This window comes from Nasonia vitripennis, chromosome 2 (assembly GCF_009193385.2).
Source record: "Nasonia vitripennis strain AsymCx chromosome 2, Nvit_psr_1.1, whole genome shotgun sequence".
In the NCBI taxonomy this organism is placed as follows: domain Eukaryota; kingdom Metazoa; phylum Arthropoda; class Insecta; order Hymenoptera; family Pteromalidae; genus Nasonia; species Nasonia vitripennis.
Window position 1 is genome coordinate 9,980,228 of NC_045758.1, and position 21,601 is coordinate 10,001,828.

Below are 21,601 nucleotides of genomic sequence, written 5' to 3' on the forward strand. Positions count from 1 at the left end.
CAAGATATTATACGGCGACTTGCGGATTCTTGCGCGCGAGCCATTGTCGTCGTCGTCGTGCGAACGCCTTCTTGTAATTCCAGAGGCCACTGCGGTCGCGCTCAGCTGTAAACTTGGACGAGAGAGAGAGAGAGAGAGAGAGAGAGAGAGAGAGAGAGAGGGGAAGAGATTTTCGGGGATGGGCTTCTGTATCCATCGGAGTTTCTTTTTATTGTCCTGCTTGGGCTTTGGATTGCTTTTACGTGTTTTTCCTTCTTTATTTTATCACTTTCCAAGCGCGACGTAATCGCTCGCGCTGTTTATCCTGAATACAGAGAGTGACTCTTTGATAATGGATCATTGGAAAGGGAAAAGTAGTACACACGACACATCGAAAGTACAGAGCCGCCGGGTAAAGAAGACTAGAGAAGCAGCTGCAGAGCGGGAGCTTTTGTCATGGAAATTCCTTTACGCCGTAAAGATTTATGCTCTCCTAAGTCTCAAGATTGCAGTGTTCGAGCGGTGCATCTCTCCCCGGACGCGCATAAAATATTGACAATGCCATTACTTTCCTTCTGGTTTTTCATCGACTGACGTACTTTATCCCGGCTTCTTCTTCGAATCTTCCGTTTTGTCGGAGAAAAAAAATGTCTCCCGGCTACTTAAAAAAGAACGAATGCATCTGCACGCGCGAGACGCCAGCTTATTACGCCGAAGCCGTCCGGGGGCACGTTTTGCGCCCTCCCTCGATTGCACTTGGGCCTGTCCTTCGAGTGCTACTCGAGCTGCGGCGAGACGCCCAGGGTAAGGGCACACGACGACGCCTCTAGTGCACTAGATCCACGTCGTGAGCGGTAGATGCTTGCTTGCGGAAGTGACGCGAGCGTCGAGGGTATCTTGAGATTTTTTTACTATTTTTATTTTTTGCGCTGGACGGAATGCTATTATTTTAACGAGATGTTCATCCGAGTACACGGTAAACTAACTAGTTATACCGATTCTCTGTTCCAGGTAAGGACGATTCTTTCACTCGTTGCGTTTCGCGCCAAAATAGCACCGGCGGTAAGTGCAGTTGTTAGAATAACACATAACTCTGGCAGTACGTCATTATAGTAAACATTCGAGCGCGCTTTTCACCGAACTATTCCACTAGTGGCTCTCGAAACTCGCGCTTCGACGGCGTTTAATTAAAAAGTTTCCTTCATAATGGGAAAATAGCCGCAGGCGCACGTGTCGAGCGCTCGTTGATACTATATTTTTTTTTCGACTCCGATATAGTCGAGTGTATGTGCACAGTAGCGCAGGCACGCGTAGACGCGAAATTCGCGCTGCACTTTTGCCAATTTTCGCGCTCTTCTCCGCGAATACTGGGAACCGGCAGCATTTTTTCCTGTAACTCGCTTTCTCTCTCTCTCTCTCTCTCTCTCTCTCTCTCTCTCTCTCTCTCTTCAAAGTGAAATTTTTATCCCCAGAGGAATTCCCTCACCCCCCGAATCGGGAACGGCGGCGCGGCAATAGCAGCGCGGGATTAAACAAAGGCTGCAGTGCCGAGAGACAGAAAAATGCAATAAATCCGCAACTCTCTTGCGCTTACAGCGATGGCCTTTATTTTTTCCCCTCGTTCGCGCATTTTCCCGAGAGGCTTTTCCGCGAAATTTTTCGCGCGCGCGCGCCTCTGCCGTGCGGCGGCGAAAAAATTCGGAGAATCAAATTTAATTGGATATGGTATAATTCAATTTTGAGTATAATATAATACGTACGAAAGCCTTGATTAACGTAAAAACGGGGCGTTTCTTGGCACGGGAATCGAGATCTCGTCGCGCCCCTCTCGTCGGTGCGTGCTCGCATTCTAAAAGTCTCTCCCGTTCCATTTTACGCGTCGCTGCAAGCACGGCTGAAAGCGGATTTGGTCCTGTTCTTTCCGCTTGATTCCTCGCTAAACACACTCGTGTCCAGTTGCACGTATGCATCGACGTCCGAGCTCGTTTCGGTCTCTCTTTTAAAGCACAAGATTACCCGGAACTCGCTGTTCTCCAAAATACAAATTCCCCGCGTTACAATCGCTCGGGCTACTGTCAGCAAGTTATACCGCGCGTCTGAGTAGATAATGTCCGAGTTCGGTTAGACAACTTCTGGCGAAAGTTAGTTCCAACTATAAGCGAATCCCGTCAGCCGAAACGCTTATTAAAACTGCCTCGTTCAAACTACCTAGCGCATTCGAACTGTAGCCCTTAAATCGAGAAAAAGGGACAATACCCGCCCCCTATATACCGTACGAGCGCGCATCGACTAATCCCAATGGTCAGAGCCAAACCCGTATTTCACGCACTTAAAGCCCCCCGGCCACCGCAACACAGAAGACAAGACAAGAAGCGACGAGGGCGTTTTCTGCAATTACAAGTTTATCGCGTGTAACAAGAGGAGCCGCGCGCTCGCGCGTTCTCCGGAATTATCGGGACTCTAGGCTAAGGCGAACTTGCAAACCGGACCAGGAGCTGTATATAGGCCCGTGTATAGAGGTGGGTAACAAGCCGAAAGCCGATTCGCGGACGCTTCCCTCGAGGCTTGCGGCCGGCTCGATGGTTACGGGCACTCAAGGATTAGCTGCCGCTTTCTCTCTCTCTCTCTCTCTCTCTCTCTCTCTCTCTCTCTCTCTCTCTCTCTCTCTCTCTCTCTCTCTGCTCCGTCTCTCGTATACGTGTGCGGCTATGTTTTGTCGGCGGTGGCCGCTTTTGCGGGCGAGACACACGCAGCGCTCCGATTTCCTGCCCGACTGACGCGTTTCAATTATGAGCGAGTAATAGATATCTTAATCGTGCTTATCTTAATAAATACACTGCACCATCGCCGGTGATATAAATTCTACGGCACTCCGATACACCGTGTACACACCGCGCGCAGCTTTACGGTCTACGTAAAAAACCACTTCGCGGCTACATTCGTTATGTAACAGCCGCTCGCGCGCGCGCGGAGCAATAAAAGAAGTTGTTTCACTCGGCGCGGAGCATCCGTTAATTAACCGGGTGTATCTTTCCCCCACGAAGCGAGTTCTTTACTTTTTTCACTCGTCTTAGACACGAATCCGGTTAAGTGCGGAGCTGCACGAGTGCATACATGCGCTCCGCCCCGTCAGGAGTACAGGTTGTACGAGCGGAAAAATGCTCGGGGAAATAAATTCGTTAGACCCTGTAAACGGGCTTTTTCCGGATTGCGGAGGCGCGATTTCGGAAGTGGAGATTGTTTTGCTCTGTAAGGGCTTGGCTGGATTTTGTTCGGATGAATGATTCATGGCTTTTTCGTACGCGGGGTGTATGATGAATTATGTAAGTGGATATATTCTTTGGGATGTGTTATCGCGAAGGCTATACCGAAATTCATTTTTCTTCTGAATTTCACAGCGATATATACTATACTAAATATTTTATGGAATTTATTTGCATACTGAAGCCCCATAACAAACGTTTTAATGTATACGTCGGACGGATAATACACGTGATTAAATTGTACGCCGACGAAGAATGCATCTGTGTTTCACAAAGCTCTGGGTTATCGAAATTAGTGCGCACGAGCACGCAACTATACGCGAAGGATCTTTGTTGTATTGTGCTCATAAGCGCATTTACTCGAGGCACACAAATAGCTGAAATTGCAAATATTATGCTGCCAACATTTAAATTAATAATGAAGTCAATTTAATACATGCGAATTTAATAAATAGGATTCCATTTAATTACGAAACGGTTAATGAATGTAGTGAACTGCGCTGTTGCGTATAAATGAAGAATTTTCCATGCAGCTTTGAGAAAAGTAAAACTTCTTTCGCCTTTCATTAACTCTATAGTTAGTAATTAAATTCATCGATTGCTCTTGATGAAAAGCGTCGAAACGTACTTTATGATTCATCAGTAGTTCATAGAACAAAACGTCGGAAGTATTCATGGAGTCTCGAGCAATATTACTTGACTCTCCTTAACGACTGCGAGCAATAGTCTCGAATTAAATCAATTGTCTCTAGGACGTCCTTAAGGGTTGTGTAATTAGGTCAGTCGGTCGATCACTTCTCAGGAAAGCGGAAATGATTGCATTCCCGAGTAAACGACGTACATCGATTAGGCGCGATTTTCAATTTTCTGCAGTTGGTTACAAATCTCTCAACGACCTACTAGCGCTAAAGACCTCGAAAACATCATGAAACCCGCATAAAAATACTCGAAAATCTGAAAGGCTAATTCCTTCTCGTTCAAGACACGCCGACAGAGTAGTAGTCCATAAATCGGAGCTTCACGCGCAATAAAACCAGCGCAGCAGCCGCAGCGTCGGCAGCGCCATAATCGTACTAGTCTCTCTGAAAAATGGAAAAAAGCTCGCCGTTGTCGTAAAGCTCGAGCAGTAGGTGCGCAAGCGGATAGCGCTTCGCGTATTTCCCGATCGTCGCGCAGCTCCGGCTATATTTACGATCGGCCGTTGCGCAAATTTGCTCTGACACCCCCGACATTCCATCGCGCGTAGCGGCGCGTTAACAAAGCGACCCCGAGGCTGCGCGAGCTTGCGCGTAACACCTCGGAATTATTATTTGCGCGAGCTTGCAGGTACACACAATGGCCAGCGGTGCGACGATTGTTCGCGCTTTTTTGTGCCGCGATGAGGCAGGCGATTCGAGGCTGGGTGAAACCATTCGGAGGCGAAATAATAGCCGTGTTGGCGCAGGCGAGCTTTTTAGTCGGGCGTGTGTGCAGGCTTTTATACGAATTAGTCGAGGCTCTTTTTTTCGAGGGTAATGAGCGGCGGATTTGCGCTAGAGTTTATCGTTGCTTTCGCGCAGCGAGATTGACTGTGCGAAAGCAATATTTTTGAACGCGTGCGCAGCTTAGTTTCTTTTATTAGCAACGAAATTAACGACGAAATAAAACGAACGCCGCCCACGCTTCATGAGCAGCCGTTAGTCAGGGCATCGAGTGCTTTTTTCCATTCACAGCTCGCGCGACTGTTTTATTTATCTCGCTCTCGAGGCGATAACGAGCATCACAGAAGCGTGTCGCCGGGGCGCAGCAGCTGACGAACGGGAAAATAAATCAAAGGGATGCAAATTAAAATCGATCTTTGACGCGCGCGTTCCCTTTGTGATGTTGATGCTTTTTCAGGTACGCGCTTTGTTTTAACGAACGCTCTCGTGACATCGCTGCGCGTTTCATTTCGTGTCTGGTTTGCTTTCCGTGCTTTGTCACCTAGAACGCGTTGCGAAATTAATTTTTGAAGTGAATGCTTGTACGCAGGCTTGTCAGGTTCGGAAGCAGCGGCAGATCTCTTATATACTCACTTCTCGGCGCTTTCCGTTGGATTTTGGGCCTCAAAATTTCAAGACCATCTATTTAAATATTGACATTCTTTCAAACGCACCGCGATAAATTAATCGATTAATTTGTCTAGCGCAACGAAAGGAAAATACAGTCCGCGGAATTGAAATGGTTTTTCGAAATGTAATCTGATTTTCGAAGCTGCACGAGGCACCGCTACAGAGAGAACACCGCGTCAAAGAAACCGAAAAAGCGCCTGAGTGGAGGTTGCGTAAATTGTTTAGCTCCACGTGCGGGGCATTCGTCGACAGATGGAAAGTCAAAGGCTGGGAAATTTCGCGCTGCACAGCGAATGAAAATTGGATCTAGCTTCCCGGAATTTTCGACACTACGCGGGCTCGAGAGTATTCAATCAATCGCTCTCTCGATTCGACCTCAAGGCCCTTATTTCTTTTCGAAAAAAACCCAGTCACTCTTCAATCTCATTGAAAAGCTTTCGCCGGGAAATAAAGAGAGTTCCCCCGCAGAAATTCCAGCCGCTGATATCTCACTGTCGAGTAAAATTCATGCATGTAAAGCTAATTAAGCGTGACAGAGGCAACTTTTTCATATATCCGCGAGAGAGAGAGAGAGAGAGAGAGAGAGAGAGAGAGAGAGAGAGAGCACTGATGGGCCTTTCATCCGGGGACCAAATCCAATTTCGCGTGAGCGCGCGGCTATGCACGACACAGGGAGGAGGCTAAAGGTTAATTGCCCTAATTGCCTCTCGCTACACGCACTGCCCCTTTCGCGCGATTATGGTAACTACCTCACCGGACATTCCGCTCACGTTACGCTGCCGCCGCCGCTACTGCCCTATAGCTCATCGTCTCTCTCTCTCTCTCTCTCTCTCTCTCTCTCTCTCTCTCTCGCTCCAGTAATTTTCTCTGTACTCTTTTACGTCACGCAAAAGCTCGTCTTTCAGGAGATTTTTTTGCCGCCGCGCGGCTTTCTTTTGGATTCAGCTCTCTCTCTCTCTCTCTCTCTCTCTCTCTCTCTCTCTCTCTCTCTCTCTCTCTCTCTCTCTCTCTCTATCTGTGTGCGCTGCGGTAGAGCAGTTTAAAGGGGCAGCTTGCGGTAGGGAAAAAATTGTAATTAAGGTCTCGCAGGGTCTTTAGGCGAGCGAGAGAGAGATCTTTAGGATAATGAAGCTAATTACCCTACTAATGGCACTTACATTTATTTAAACTGATAATGTGAGAATGGCGCTGAATAGTTAAAAGCGCGCTTTCTTCAGCGTGAAATTTCTTCTTGGTCCAGAAGACGTGTCCATTATCCGGTCCGTACTGCAAAAAGCTCAAAAGTTTAGGCGTATAGGCTATTAAAAGCGCGACGAGATAAGATCGTTCCCATCAGGCCACAATTAGATAAGCAGGACAATACGCTGGCACGCGAAACAACAAAAGCTCATCCCCTCGAGCTTCTCTCGCGCGTTACAGTAGCTTCCTATTCCCAAACGCTCATCTCGCTTCCATCTCCTTATACGCCAAAGCTTCTCTCTCACTCGTCCTCTCCAGGTACACATTCGAGCCTTCTGGAGGAAAACGATTGTAGCTTAAGAGTTTCTCAGGGACGACGACGAGGAGGAGGACGGCGAGGTCGACGGCGGCGCCGCCGCGGATACACCCTTAATAGGAATTTGCATAATAGCATTAGCCCCAAGAGAGGGGCATTACGGGCCGGGCTTGCTCGCGCGTGTGTGTACACCGCAGTAGTCTCGCGCGCCGAGAGATGGAGGAGCTCGAAAAAAGGACCGCCGACCAACTTTTTCCTCTGGCTGCTCGTCGGTTTTTATTGCATTAGTTTGTTATTCGTTACTGCTGCTGCTGCCGCGTTGAAACTTTTTCTCTTTCTCTCTCTTTCAAGGTGTGTCGCTGTATACACGCGGCGAGATTCCGCGGTGAAATGGACGAAGCCGTAGCGTGAGCTACTTCTGTGTCCCGTTGTTCTTTCGGCTGAGAAGTTTCTTTATTGGCGCGCAGTAGTTCCGGGAGCAGCTTGATTTTTCGAGGCAGAGAGTTTATGATTGCTTCGAGAAAGAGAAAGAAAAAGGATATGTCGAATTAGCCTTGCCTCTTATTTCCTCGATTCTCGTATAAGGTGCTGCGTGTTTGTGCGGAATTTTTTCCCTTAGATTTCGCTCGCTCTAGTATATCACTCTTCATAACACACGCCGCCGCTGTCGCACGCAGCTCCGATCGACGACGTAACCCTCAGTGGAGCTTACAGGCAATCACGAAAGCTATCGCCCTCAATTAACGCGGCCGAGATAAGATAGCAATAAATTGCTTATACACATCGAGGCGAAAGCTCTATACTCGAACAACGAGTGCTGTACGTAACGGGGCCTCCCCCCGAAAGAACGTTTATTTTCCGGGGCGCAAGGAAACGAAGCGTAGTTTCGAGCTTAACCGACAATTACGCTGGCAGCCGAGTATTTTTCGTCGCCCTCCTCCCCCTCCGGCACCTCTTTTTTCCTCTCGTTGCCTCGGGCGCTTGTCGATAACGTATCGACGCCGCTTTGTAGAGCGAGGATTACGCCGTTAGCGCTGTCTCTCTTTCCTCTCCCAATCCCTCCGCCGCTGCACCTAGTGACTCGGAGAAACAAATGCGTTAAACGATCGCTTGACGCCCCGCAGCGCCAGACGAAGCTTTTAAGGTTTATTGGACTTTTGCAGCTTGCCGCCAGCGGAGAGAGGAACTTTCCTCGCTGTACCACTGCTCGCTCGAGACGGCGAGTTTTGTCGTTAAATTATTCTTCTTGCTCTCAGCACTGTATAAACGTTTCATTTTCTTTTTCGAAAGAGTCCACTACAAGTTCGCTCCTTCCTACATTGCGAATACTATTAAATCAAACTTGTACGTGTGCTTGTGCGCGCAAGCTCTCCCGGAGATTGATCAGGGGCAGTATATAGTTGACCTAGATTTGGCGCGAGACGAACATCACTTTCTAAATCAACTCTCGAGACCCGCCGGGTTCGGCTAAAATGCATAAGTCGCTGCGGCGAAAGTCCGCAAGTCCCTGAAGCTTCGTGTATGTGTGTGTGTGTGTGTGTGTGCGTATATATATACGAGAGTGAGGAGCACAAGAGCAGAAAAAGCCGAGCTTGCCAAAACGAGCCCGGAGGAATAAGACGAAGACCGAAATATATATGTTTGTGTCTGTGTGTAACGATAATGCTCGCACGAGAATCTGCGGTCGTATGATGGCTGTACGTACGTGGGTATTATGTAATGTGCTCCGAGGAAATGGAATTTCATTCTATAGATACGGAAACGAAAGCTTATCAGGAGATGCAAACGTCGAAGCGAAATACGCTATATTATAAATCAAAGATTTATATAAAGCGAGAAAAATAAGAACTTTTAAAAGGATTCGTAAAATCTTGTTAGGTTAAAAGCTTCTCTCAAGTAACTTTTTACAGTCCAGGAAATATTCATCCGAAAAATGGCCAGAATCAGCCGGCTCTGTATAAAACAAAAGAACCAATAAACCACGACTCAAAAGAGGAAAGCTCTTTCGCCGAAGATAAGACTGAACAGCGCGCCGCCGCATGACATCTTTATTTCCCAAAGTGTCTCGCCCTCTTACGCGTGTCCCCGCGTATTTAGCCTGGGCGCGCCGAAACTAATCGTAAAACTTAAAGAGCACAGAGAGAGAGAGAGAGAGAGAGAGAGAGAGAGAGAGAGAGAGAGAGAGAGAGTGCCAACGTAGCTTATTCGCGCGCTCGCGTAGTTTTAAAGTTTGATCGAGCCCGTAGGTCGTGACGAATAGCTCGAGGGCGGAGCAGTAGCAGCACGAGTCATATACTACTCTATAATATAGATGTGGAAAATTCAAGCTGCACTTGCGCAAGCTCCTGCTGCAGTTTGCTTCTCTCTCTTCCGTTCTTTTCTTCTCGGAGTAAGAGAGAGTGCAGGGGGTAGCCGATGGAAAGTTGGCCGTTTCGGTGGCGGCGGCGACAGCTAAAGCTCTCTTGCCGCACACCTGGGCTTATCACTTTATCAACAAACTCAAAGTGCGATTATTAACATGCCCTCGCTCGCGATATTGGATTTTTCGGGTGCCAGCTGCGCATTTCCGCTTATTGCTTCCTCGCGCGCGCGCCAGAACTCGCGTAGATTACGCGCTGACTTGTGAGCTAAGTTTGGAATAAGTGCATACCGATGATGCGTTTTTTGGATATTTGAACATTTTAGGTTCAGTAAGGAAATGTCTGACTAAAGCTAACGCTGACTACTGATAAATGCCTATGAGATGGATTATACCTGATCGTATAGTCAGTATAATCAGTTGCCCATAAACCCCGAAAATTCCGCAGCTTCGGACGGCCTCAAACCGAAAATCCAGATCCGTCATAAACTCGGTCGAGAGTCGGGCAAATCCGAAGCGCCGCAGGCCCCCGAAACGTCCGTCATATCTATATAGACGTGATATGGCGATAGCCGTCCTTGGCCTGAGGCGAGCTATTCTCTCGTCCGTCGTATTATTCGGCGAGACTCGTTCTTTTTTCGAGCGATATCGCCGCGACGAACGCGCCCAATCGACGATCTCGGCAAGTGGGTAAGCGAAGAAAGTTTATGAAGGGGATGGTCGTGAAATTCACGCCTTAGATAGGAGAGAGTCCAAGTGCTCGAGTTATTTAAGCGTTTGAATTCTGATCAGTGGCTAGCGGTAAAATGAAATTCTTTGATTTAGTATAGCTATTTAAAGCTTTTTCTCCTTTTAGACGTTGACTAACTCGGTATAGCATTTATGCATATTGAAGTTTCGTCAAAGAGAAAGCTGCGTGTGGTTGAAAAAAAGTACACCTTTAATCCACGATTACCGCATCTTCAGAGAGAACACTTTCACAATTGTACAGCCGCGCTGGTGCAGAAGAAATGTATTTATTAAAGTGCCCTTAATTTTTTCAAGTTGAAATTTTGCGGTTACCCTTCGCCCGCGCGAGGGCTCTTACACATGCAAATACGCTGAGGGCATAAAGTAGAGTAATGCAAGCCGCATTGTACGACGAAACTTTGGGCCGAAAAAACTTCGGAATTATGAAGTATCAACGCTCGATTAAAGCGCGAGATATTTAGCCTGACTCAACGCTAGGAGTCGCAGCTGCGTAGAATTTAAATATTAAATTAGTCGACTCACACTTTGCCGACTTCGAATCTTCGTGATTATACAGTTAATCTTCCTCCTGGGGGCTATACAAAATTCTAAAGAATAAGCCAAGTTTTCCTCCGACGTTATAGCAGATATAGTAGACTGTCCTTTTTTTCAATCAAAATTACCCTCGCCTACACAATATCCAATGAAATTCCAGCAAGCTCTTTACAAATTCAAAATACCCAGCATACAACCGGCGGCCCAGTCATCAGTATACACATCCTCCCCGTAGCACAGTCGCGCGATATTTCATTCCGCGCTCGGTTCTCGCCGTCGACCTTTTGTCCTCCTCCTCCTCCCGAATTCCCTCTCGCGGTCGTCCATCTAGCTCGCGGCCACGGCGATTTATCTAACGATCCAGCGCCGGGATCTCTCCGCGAGCTCAGCCCTTACATCGCCCGAGGAGAGGCTCTTCTCTCCTCTGCAGCGTGCGCTCACCTGAAACCGCGCACCGCCTCTGGCGGTCACTTGCCGCGTTGGCTTTTTTTTCTCCCTCTCGATCTACATATGTATGAGGAAAAATTTACCCGAGCTTTTTCCCGCCTGTTTGATTTGAGCCGTCTGGGATTTAGGGGTGAAAAATCGGGGTGTAATTGTTTGGACAGACGAGCGGGCGCTAATTCGTTAACCGCGTCGAAATGGTAAAATCTATGTGGGAAAGGGAGAGAACTAGCGGGAAGGCCATCGTTTCTCGATGAAGGGTAATAAAAAAGTTTGAGAAACGGCGCGCATTCAAAGCGCCAGCGCTGAATTATTTTTCCAACTTTTGGGGCGGTGTGTGAGAGAGAAAGAAAGAGCTTTAAAAAAAATGTGCGACCTTTTTTTCCTCGTCAAAGTTATGCCGTTTTGAAATTGGATCCTTTTTTTCGCCCCCTGGCGGTGGACATTCTTTGGATTTCGTTTGAATTTTCTCACCGTTGTACTTTTTACGAGCTTTTTGAATAAAAGTCGAGCGTAAAACGTTCGCCGAGCCGAGAGCTTTAAATATTTTTGAAATTCCAGAGACTTTGGTAACGCATTTCGAGATGAGTTGACGAGCCGATCAGTCACTTAGCCTCGGCTTGTATTTACGCGACTGTAATCCCCACAGCCAATTCCGCCCCGGTAAACACCGAGCGTTCACGGGATTTAATGCGCATACCTATACACCCTTGACGTTTCCACCCGCTGCAGTTATGTGTGCAAACGCCGAGCGTAAATTCATCAACGATAACGCGTCGGCTGCACACAATTCGAATATTCCCAAGATTACCTCTTACACTTAATCAAATCCCAGCGATACTCGAATATCCCTCCAGCACAATTAACTTCTCTTCAGCTCGCGCACGTATCGTATACGAAAAATATCAGCCCCGAAGATCGATAAGCCCTCCCGCGCGATTAGCTATCCTCCTCTCGAAATTTGAAATTCCAGCGAGATTCCGTCCGATCCATCACCGCCTTCTTTTTTGCATCTCCAGCCGCGCACGTGCGCGCGCGATCCTCCCTTCCATATATACATAGTACCGACTCGGCTTAGCCCATCGTTCCAGGTACACCGCACCGGAGCGACCTTTCCCTTCCTTTCTTTTTGGTTTTAGCTCGACTCCGCGTTTTTATAAAACCAGCAGGCGCAGTAGCCGCCGCCGAGGCTCATTTGGCTCACAGGCCAAGTGCGCCGATGCATCATACTGCATCATTCCGGCGCTCTTCTCGCATGCATCGTCGCCTATTTTTTTGCCGTTTCTTTATCACGGGCCTGGATTTCCGGCAGATGGATTAGCAGAGATTCCGGGAACATGCAGCTTCCTGCGCGTATTTTTTTGTGATTAATTAAAATCCGTAGCCGCGCGCGACGCGGAGCTTTTTTGGATTCGAAATCAGCGCGGAAGCTCTAGGTTTTCAAAGGCGTATCAAAAAGTCTCCAATTAAACGCTTCTAAAAGCAGCTCTTTCTGCAAGCTCGCGTACTCTATTTTTATCCCGGCAACTTAATCAAACTGCCCTTCCTTTTCTCTTTCTCTCTCTTTCTGTCCTATAAGCTCAACTCGGCTCAGCTCGACTACACTCCCCGTCGTTTTTCATGTGCCGCTTCACTTGTCTTTCTCGGGTTTCCCTCATACATATATATACTCCCAGCTACGGTGTTTCGCGGACTTTTCTCTTCTCTAGCTACTACAGCCGTGATTTTTCATTCTCTCGCATACACACACAGCGTAATAGGTGCACTGTTATAGTCTCTAGCGTATATCCCGAGAAACCGTGTGGTATTGAAATTACTCGCGAGATCGACTTGTAAACATCTCGGTGCAGATAGTACAAGGTATAAGTGGTATATAATCATAAATTCCGGCGTTTCGAAACCAATTCCGACTGATGTGCGCTTCGAAATCTCCTTAATTGCTGTTTGCCGATGAGTTTCCCCGCTGCCTCTCTCTCTCTCTCTCTCTCTCTCTCTCTCTCTCTCTCTCTCTCTCTCTCTCTCTCTGTTTTTAATTGATTTAATTGCGCGTATTAAGCGCAATCTATTGCGAATAACAGTAGCTCGTTTAACGAATTGTTTATTTTTCTGTTTCAGGTAAGACACGAGCATCATTGCAAACGCTGACGCTGCACACAAACGCGCGAGTACATCACACAGGCTAAATGAAAAAAATACCTCACACAAGCTAGCCGCCGCGTCGTCGATTTTCATCCAGCGTCGAAAATACGAGCGACGCACTCTTCACTCTGGCCGAAAGAATTTTACGAGTTCATTCGCTCGCAATCTGATTAGAACAGATTTACGCGATATTGCGGAGTTATATCTCTATACCTAAATTACAAAAAAAAATCGCGCTCGCACTTTTGTTTCCAACTGGTTGCCATGGCCGGCGTTTTTATCATCGCACACGCCCCGCTCGCTCGAAACGTCATAATCTGGCGAGCGCACTAAAGATTTCTCCTGTATCGGAAAAACGAAAAAAAAAACATTGAAAACCCGGCCTGTGTATGATCACGTCGTAAAACTCAACGTGCGCGAAAATGGACGGCTCCATCGTCGATTTTTTGCTTTTCGGGAAATCACTCACTACGCGCTCGAGGGCGCTTTTTTGCGCATAGGCGAAGAGCTGGCTAATAGTGGACATAAACAAAGTTTATCGGGAAAATGTCCTTAATCAACGACTCGAATAAATCCACCCTAATTTATACGTACCTACACGGTAAAGCTCTCGAAAGCGAAGCACGTAGAGCGTCTGCAATTTATCCCGTGATCGCGCCAAGGAGCTTTTATTTTCGCCGATCGAACAATTAAACCTGGGAAAAGCCACGGGACGGGAGATAATGAACAAAGCTTATTATTCGGTCGGACGCACAGAGTTCAGAGACTCCACTGTCCTCGAGAGAGTGTATAAATACCTTGAGCGCAAAATTAGGATACACACGTCAGCCGCAGCGACTCTTATTCGAGGCCGTAAACGCGCAAGGAGAAAAAGCTCGCGCCGAGTTAAGCCCTGCAGCCTGCGGCAACGTATATATATCGCGTAGCAGTGCTCCTGGCACACGTTGCTGCGATTCTTAGCTACACGCGGCTGGGCACTCGAGACTTTCTTTTAGAGGCGTAACTACAGGGGATTTAGATAAGTGGCGCTGCTACCCTTATTCGATTGCGCCGGTCAGTAGTAACGGCCGAGTTGAGTAAGACGCGATACATCTATATATACCTACGAGATCAAACTTTCGTTTAGCTCTTAAACTATTCAACGACAACACAGCGCCGGGTATATCCATTCACTATATCTCTCTCCTCTGCCTAAGAGTAAATAATACAGAACACACCAATCAGCGGAATCAAGCTCAGACAATCCTCGGCTACTCTCCGAATTTCCAGTGCACTCGAGCAAGCATAACCGCGTATTCAATCCTCTATCTCCTTTGCGCGCACAGAGAGGGAGCTGGAAGGGTCAACCGCGAGACCGAATGAAACATCAATCGCTTATCTCATCCGTCTAGCTTTCTCCTATATACATATAGGTACGCGTTTACACAGCTGCCATATACAGTATACGTATACTACTTCCCGGATCATCCGGCATTTTCCCTTTGGCCGCATGACGTCCTCGGATGATCGCTCAGGCCTTTTCCGATCGGCCGCCGCGTCAAACGCGCAGCTCATTTCGAGAGCCCGCTTTGATCGAACTCGAGGATATATGTGTATACATGTAGGCGAACCATACATAATGGAGAGAGAGAAATGTTTGCGATGCTTTTCCAGAGTTTGGAACGCGTTTGTAAAAGGATTGCATTTTTCCAAGGCTGCAGTACGCAGTAGCCCTTTGTCGGCAGGATACGTATGTGTGCATGTATGGATATTAAAATTCAGATCGTGAGTGGAATTTCTCTCTCTCACTCTCCCATTTTTTTGAAGCTGGAAGTTGATGGAAGAGAAGCCGTGTGCGTGTGTTTTTGAATTGCGCCGTCGCTTTTCCGGGTCAGGTCGTTTGTACTCGCGCGCGAGAAAGAGGCTTTTTGAATCTTCTCTTTATCCGCAATCTGAAATATTACGTGTATGCAAAGCTGGCCTTAGGTATGCATACGATATCGGTACCTACTCCGCCGCTGATAACGACATCATTAGATTACGGTAAATTTGTCTAACGTGTGATGTATGTGTGTGTCGTGATACGCTACAATCTCAGGTATTTAATAAAGACACGAAATCTGCGGCGGGTGAAATCGAGGGTGCCATAAGGAATTACTTCTTTTTATCTTGACGAGTTCCTCTCTCTCTCTCTCTCTCTCTCTCTCTCTCTCTCTCTCTCTCTCTCTCTCTCTCTCTCTCTCTTTCTCCCGCGCTCTCGGCCGATTGCAGCGAAGGAAATAAGTTTTATTGCGCCACAAATCTAAAAGTTTTTATTATAGCGCCGCGCACGCCTCGTAAAGCCGCTCTCTTTTATGGCACTCGGCCGCCGTGTGCGGGATGAACGAGGTTATAATTTCATCAGAATTATACGAGGGAGAAAGAGCTGCGAGCGCAAATCGCGGCGAGGGTGAAAATCAATTTTTTTATTCGACTATTACGGAGCATACAATAATAATCTAGAACGAGCGTCGGCACCGACGATCACTCGTATTTCCCCGAAATACGCGCGTACGTGTCAGACTCTCGCGGCGCATCAGCCACTTTTCTATTAATATAACTCTCGGGCAGAGCCAGACTCTTCGTATGCGGAAACGCACGCAGAGAGTCTGTCGGTGCAGCGTGTGGCACAAAGGTGCGCTCGAGTCTCATCAAGGAGAGGTAATCGGAATGTCTCGTAATCACAGGCTAAATTGAAATTCCCGGGCGATCCGACTAATAACAGAGAAAGTGAGCCAGGCCACGAGAGAGTGTGAGAGAAAGGGAGAGAGAGGGAAGAGGCCGTCGGGCGCTTGAGATTTAGGATCGCGACTGCGAACACTCGCAAAAAGCTCAGCCGGTGCGAAGAGCGACGAATGAAGCTGGTCGTAATTAAAGCGCGTGTTGAGCTTTTTCTCATCGACGTGCGCTGTTGCGCTAAAAAGCTATACATCACGCGATCATAAAAGCTGCAGAAGATATATATATATATATATATATATATATAGAGAGAGAGAGAGAGAGAGAGAGAGAGAGAGAGAGAGGGAGAGAGAGAGAGAGAGAGGAAAAAAGGAACCGACATCATCCCGATATATCCCATGCAGGTAGAGGGCGCATATAAAACCCGGAGGAAGCGAGAACGATAAGTTAAAGTCAGCTGTCTCGGCTGCACGCTCGAGATACTCTTTCTCTCCGAGGCCCTGGAGCAGGCATCTGGCCGCGGCGCCGACACTTGAAAAATTCCTCCCTCTCGCTCGAGCTCATCCTGCACGTGACGATGCCCCGTAATGGCCGGCCTATCCACGTCCACCTTACAGGTGGTATACGGGCTTTATGTCGCTTACGTGAGGGAATTACGCCCGATAGACCGACCCAGTTCTCCGCGCAACTTGCACGCGAGAAAACGTAGCTAGCTCAGCTCTCTGCTCCTATTCATTTTTCTTCCTCTTCGCTAAATAATCCAGCTCACGAACGCTATATAGCGAAAATTAGGTTGGATCACGGTACAGAGTGAATGAACGAACAGAGCCGACGGCTGATTCGATTTTCGGCTGAAAACACTGAGTGCGCCGCTTTGGAATAAAAAAACAGAAAGAGAGAGGGGCTGATGCATCAACTGCCGATCCCGAGGCAATTCCCGACTAAAAGCACTTTGTGTCATCATCGAGCTGCCTACTTCGGCTGTATACGCTCAGTACAGTTCGGCCATGTCAATCCACGAAAGCTCGCGTATCGAGCTTAATTCTCCTAACAAGTCAATTTGGAGCGCCGGGGCTATATAGGTTAATTGGCGCGTATACGCGCGGAAAAAAACACGCGGTGCTGATGACAGCGCATCGGACTCTCGATCAATCGTCGTTGTCGTCGTCGTTGTCTCGATTGTTCGACGACACTCGATCAGCGCGCGCGCGCGCCTGCACACGACGCCAAGTTGAGAGCTGTCACGCAGAGGACTTCTTTTGTCTCGCGTTGCGATACGCGCGTTGGATTTTCGAAAAGTTTAACAAGTTGACAGCTTGAAAATTGTCGAGATCCGTTATTTTTTTACACCCTGTTTCGCGAACAGAACTGACGTAAATTCAAGTACGCGGAAATTGTTTGTCATTCGCAGGACTGCAGTACAGTGGAAGTTTTCGATGAGACCGAAAATCGAAGCGCGCGCGCGAGACTGACGTACCGGGGAAATTTTCAATTTTTGGAAAAATCAAGCTCCGAGATGCGGCCTTTCTGCGGAGTTTCGACTTTTTCCATTACGAAGCGCGAAAACGAAATCGTTGTTTACTTTCAACAACGAACGTTGCTTGTTATTTTTCGGGAGCTCTCTTGAAATACCCGAGTGTAATCTCTCCGATTCATTAGCTCTCCGGGCGTTCATTTCGCAAACCACGTCGTAAAAGCTCGGTAAGTTTTAACTCGAACAACAGCTGCGCCCCGTCGCACACGAGAAAATAAAAAATCCCAGCACGCTTGCGTCCTAACGAAATCCTTTGTTTCCTCGATCCCTGCACATGTCTGCCTTCCGCTTAAAGCCTCTCCATCTCCCGGTCGTCCAGTCGCATCCGTACTCGATTTCAGATTTACATGGGCGCCCACGCTCGTATACCGCCGCCTGTCGAAAGCTTCGCGGTCGCGCGGACGTCAATTCACACGCCGCTTCCTGTCAGGTACAAGCGCGCGCCTCCGGTGCGTCCTCTATACGTCTACCGCAGCGGATTTGCGGATGCGACGCATCCCCGCATTCGATGAAAGAAGAGAGTACTAGACTGCGTGACGCTACACGAGGCTTTGACGCGACGTGGATCTCGACTTTTTTTGTTTTTTACTACCCTATAGGAGCTTCGTATTGTCCTTTGAGCTTCCGGATTGAAAGGGTTGCTCTGAGAGGATAAGGGTCTTTTTTCATTCCGTTAATGCGGCAAGAGGTATTCTCGCAAATTTTTATTTCCGCAGAAGCGATAAGAGGTGATTTGATTGTTTAGGGAGGTGTCGGCTGATCACGCTGAAATTGGAATAATATTTTCAGGAACGGTTGATGAGATTGCGTCGAGAATGTGTATTTTATCTTAGCGGTTTTGATGAATTGAGAGTTTTATTGATTGATTTATAAGTCATACTGCGATAATAAGATGCATTTTTAATTAAAAACGCTGAGAATATCATCATCATTAATCTTAACGAATTACATCTAAATATGATTAAATAATACTTATATAAAAACAATGTAACGTTACACTACCATAAGCTATTAACTTATATCACATTCATTATCAGGTCCAGAAGAGTCAGTTAAAAATTTAGAGATGATCAGCAGGCGTATGTTTTAGCCATTTCCTTCATTGCCTTCATGTTTTTCTTCCCCGTGGCCGTAAACAAAAATTCATCCACGAATACCACGCCACCAGACAGACGGAAGTACTCGTTGTAACTGGCCGGCAGATCTTTCAGTTCTTTGGCTGTTACCTATACAAAAAAATATAAAAAATAGCATGCATTTCTAATCGTGGAAAATTAGAAAAAGATAGAGTATTTCATATGAGAAATCTCACCTTAGCTCCGGGAACTCTTTTCACGAAAGCGAACGGACGTTCGACGTCAATAGGATGTGGCACGTGTACTACCATGACATCCACGACTTCCGGATGCTGCATTAAGATTTCCTCGATTTGCGACGGCGAAATGTGATGATTCTGCATTATTATGACCTGCTTGATTCGATCGGTGATGAAGATCTCGCCGTCTTCGTCATAGTGGCCTTGGTCTCCAGTATGCACCCAACCTGAACAGTTTTCACCACGAGTATTATGATAACGTAAATGCTTACGCAATGTTGAAGTTCTTTTAAAAACAGCGACTGTGTTTACCTTCATCGTCTATCATTTCCTTAGTCGCTGTCGGATTTTTCCAATAGCCGAGCATCGAGTGGGCCAATTTGAAACAGAGCTCACCAGACTGATTAGGTCCAAGTTTTTTCCCTGTACTCAAGTCCACGACCTTCATGGTGATGCCTTCGACAAGATGACCAATGGACTCAACCGTTTTATAGTCTCTGGTTTGTCTAATAGCCAATCCCCCTAGCTCAGTCATACCTGTGCATCACCAAATATTTAGTCGATGCGCCGCAACCTTTATTCGTTGAACATTATTTGAAGAAAGGTATTTTCTTACCGAAACCGTTGGATACGATAGCTTTAGGTAGAGCTTTATGAGTTTCCTCGAGCACCGTCTTACTGGCTTTCGAACCACCCGTCATCAGAACTTCAACCGACGAATAATCGTATCGACTGAATACTTTTGCATTAACCATTTCTGCCAACATACTAGGAGTAACAAACATCCAATTCACCTGCGGACACAGTTAGATTTTGCATCAGAAAAAGAGAATAAAAAGAATTTCGCAAAAAACACATACCTTACACTTCTCAACGACTTTGCTGGTCTCTTCGGGATCAAAGTTTGCATGCAAAATCCTTGTACAGTTCAGGCGAATACAAGCCAAGATAAAGTTACTTCCGGTGATCCAAGACTGATTTGAATACCATAGTGCATTCGCGCCTTTACGAATCAAGGAGTATTCGATGCGACTGTTGACCATGGTATCGCACGACAACATAGTACCTTTCTGAACGCCAGTCGTGCCCGACGAGAAGTAAATGACGCCGACCTGCTTTTTGGCGTCCACGGGCTCGACGTGCTGGAAAGCCTCGATCTCCGCTTGGCTCTGCTGCGCCAGCAGATCACTCAACGACGGGAATCTCGCGTGTCTGCCGTAGACCACGAACTTGCAGCTGCTGCCCACCTCTCTAGCTACTCCGGATAGCATGTCTATAGCTGACTCGCAGACGAACATTACCTTCGGGTTTAAAAGCTCGAAGAAGTACTTTGCTATCGCTGTGAATTGAAGCGTTGAAGGACATTGTACGTGAGAGCCTTCAAAATTTTTCAGAATCCATTTAACAAAGATAGAGCCTTACCAGGTGTCAGTTCGTGATACCACGGGTTGTAGATGGCATTGACGAAAACGGTTGCCAAGAACGGCACGTAATCGTCATTCTGAATGGGGGTGGCGATCACGACGACGTCATCCTTGCCGATACCTTGTTTCTTCAACCACAACGCGCACCGAACGCTCTTATCCTTCATCTCGGCGAATGTGAGCTTCTCTCCCGTCTTCGCATCGATCTACAAAAATGAAAGCATTCAGTCGCATACACATCCCCTGAAGCGCGAATTCCGAATTCAGACGACAAGTTAAGGAATCTCGCTCTAATTACTTGAAAAACAAAGTCCGGATCTTTGTCAAAGGCATCCAAGACAATCTTGGCTATACTGTCGGTCTCGGGACCTCGAGTTGGTTCATTGCCGACGACCATGTTGTCTTTAATGCTGAACATCCGAGTCTGTTGTTTGGCGAACCACTGAAACAAAAAGCGCCCGAAAAGGCAAGCATTAAAGCAATCTGCTGCTGCTGCTGGGTTAGCGACAAACTTTCACTCATCCGGTTTCGTAAAGTAAACCGACCTCGTCGATGAACTCCTGGGCGACCATCTTGTTAGCGAACTCTCACGACGAGTAGCAAACTGAAACTGAGCTTGGAGCGTCGAGGGCTCGTCTATGTCATACATAGTCGCATCAAAAGTATAGTCCCTCTCTTGCGGTGATAAGCATCGTTTACCCCACCCACGAGCTGAGACGCAGGAGATGCGTAAATTTTCCATCTTGGATAGGTAGTATGCGGCCAAGGCATAAACAATCGACTGGCTGCTTCTTTATCGAACTCCCATCAACGATTCTGACGTGTGGTCAAAGCTCGAACTCTGATACATCGAATGTTCGAACGATAATCGTTGCGAGGTGATAGTGTATAGGCGTTTCTTCTGATACTCCGTCATTGGTGTTTAATGTTCCACCGATAGAGATGAAAATAAGCAGACTTTTAATATTCGTATTTGCATGATTTATGTGTAGTTTATGACGGTTTGTCTCATCTGATTTCTATACGAGAATTGAAGTGAAAGCAAGTTGGTTCAATAAAAGATAAGATTTCAATGTTGTGCAAACTTATAATGAGGATCCGCTGTTACTAAAAACGTGCAAACGATTTTGTAATATTGAGCTGTGTTACTATTTCGATGATAAGGAAAAATTATAGACTTATAGTATTGATTAAGCTAACACATAAATCATATGAATTACGCAAAAATTGCGTATACACCCAAAATAAAACACAGCTATTTTAACTAATGTCATTAAACTAAATCTTGCCAGAACTGCTGTAGAGTTGTGTAATGGCATGATTAATGGTGCCAATTCTGTTAAAACGGCTGTTTTATTATCAGTGTACATATCGCTATGCTACACGAAAAAAAATTTATACAGAAAAATAGTAAGTCCGCCCTCGATCGAACAAAAATAATCGGAAAAATAATGACATTTTGCTCGCTTCTCGCAGCTCCTTGGACAATTTCTCGCAAATATTATTTTCTCTCGCTTCCGCGACGGCCCTTTATACCGCGTTCTACTCTCCTTTTGTCGATTTCGCGCATCAGCCTCC

At 46.9% G+C, this 21,601-nt stretch overlaps 2 protein-coding genes across 3 annotated transcripts in view; one reads left to right on the top strand and one right to left on the bottom strand.

Annotated features, from left to right (window-relative positions):
* Positions 1 to 21,601, top strand: part of LOC100123879 (matrix metalloproteinase-24) — a 151,696-nt gene that overhangs the window by 107,977 nt on the left and 22,118 nt on the right. The window lies entirely within an intron of this gene.
* LOC107980716 (luciferin 4-monooxygenase-like) lies at positions 18,127 to 21,466 on the bottom strand. The gene is made up of 8 exons (XM_016982619.3): positions 20,569 to 21,466; positions 20,322 to 20,465; positions 20,022 to 20,229; positions 19,460 to 19,938; positions 19,216 to 19,393; positions 18,912 to 19,136; positions 18,597 to 18,826; positions 18,127 to 18,510 (listed from the first exon to the last, which is right to left on the bottom strand). Exons 1-8 carry the CDS (start codon positions 20,593 to 20,595, stop codon positions 18,355 to 18,357), a joined length of 1,647 nt encoding a protein of 548 aa, XP_016838108.1. The 5' UTR covers positions 20,596 to 21,466; the 3' UTR covers positions 18,127 to 18,354.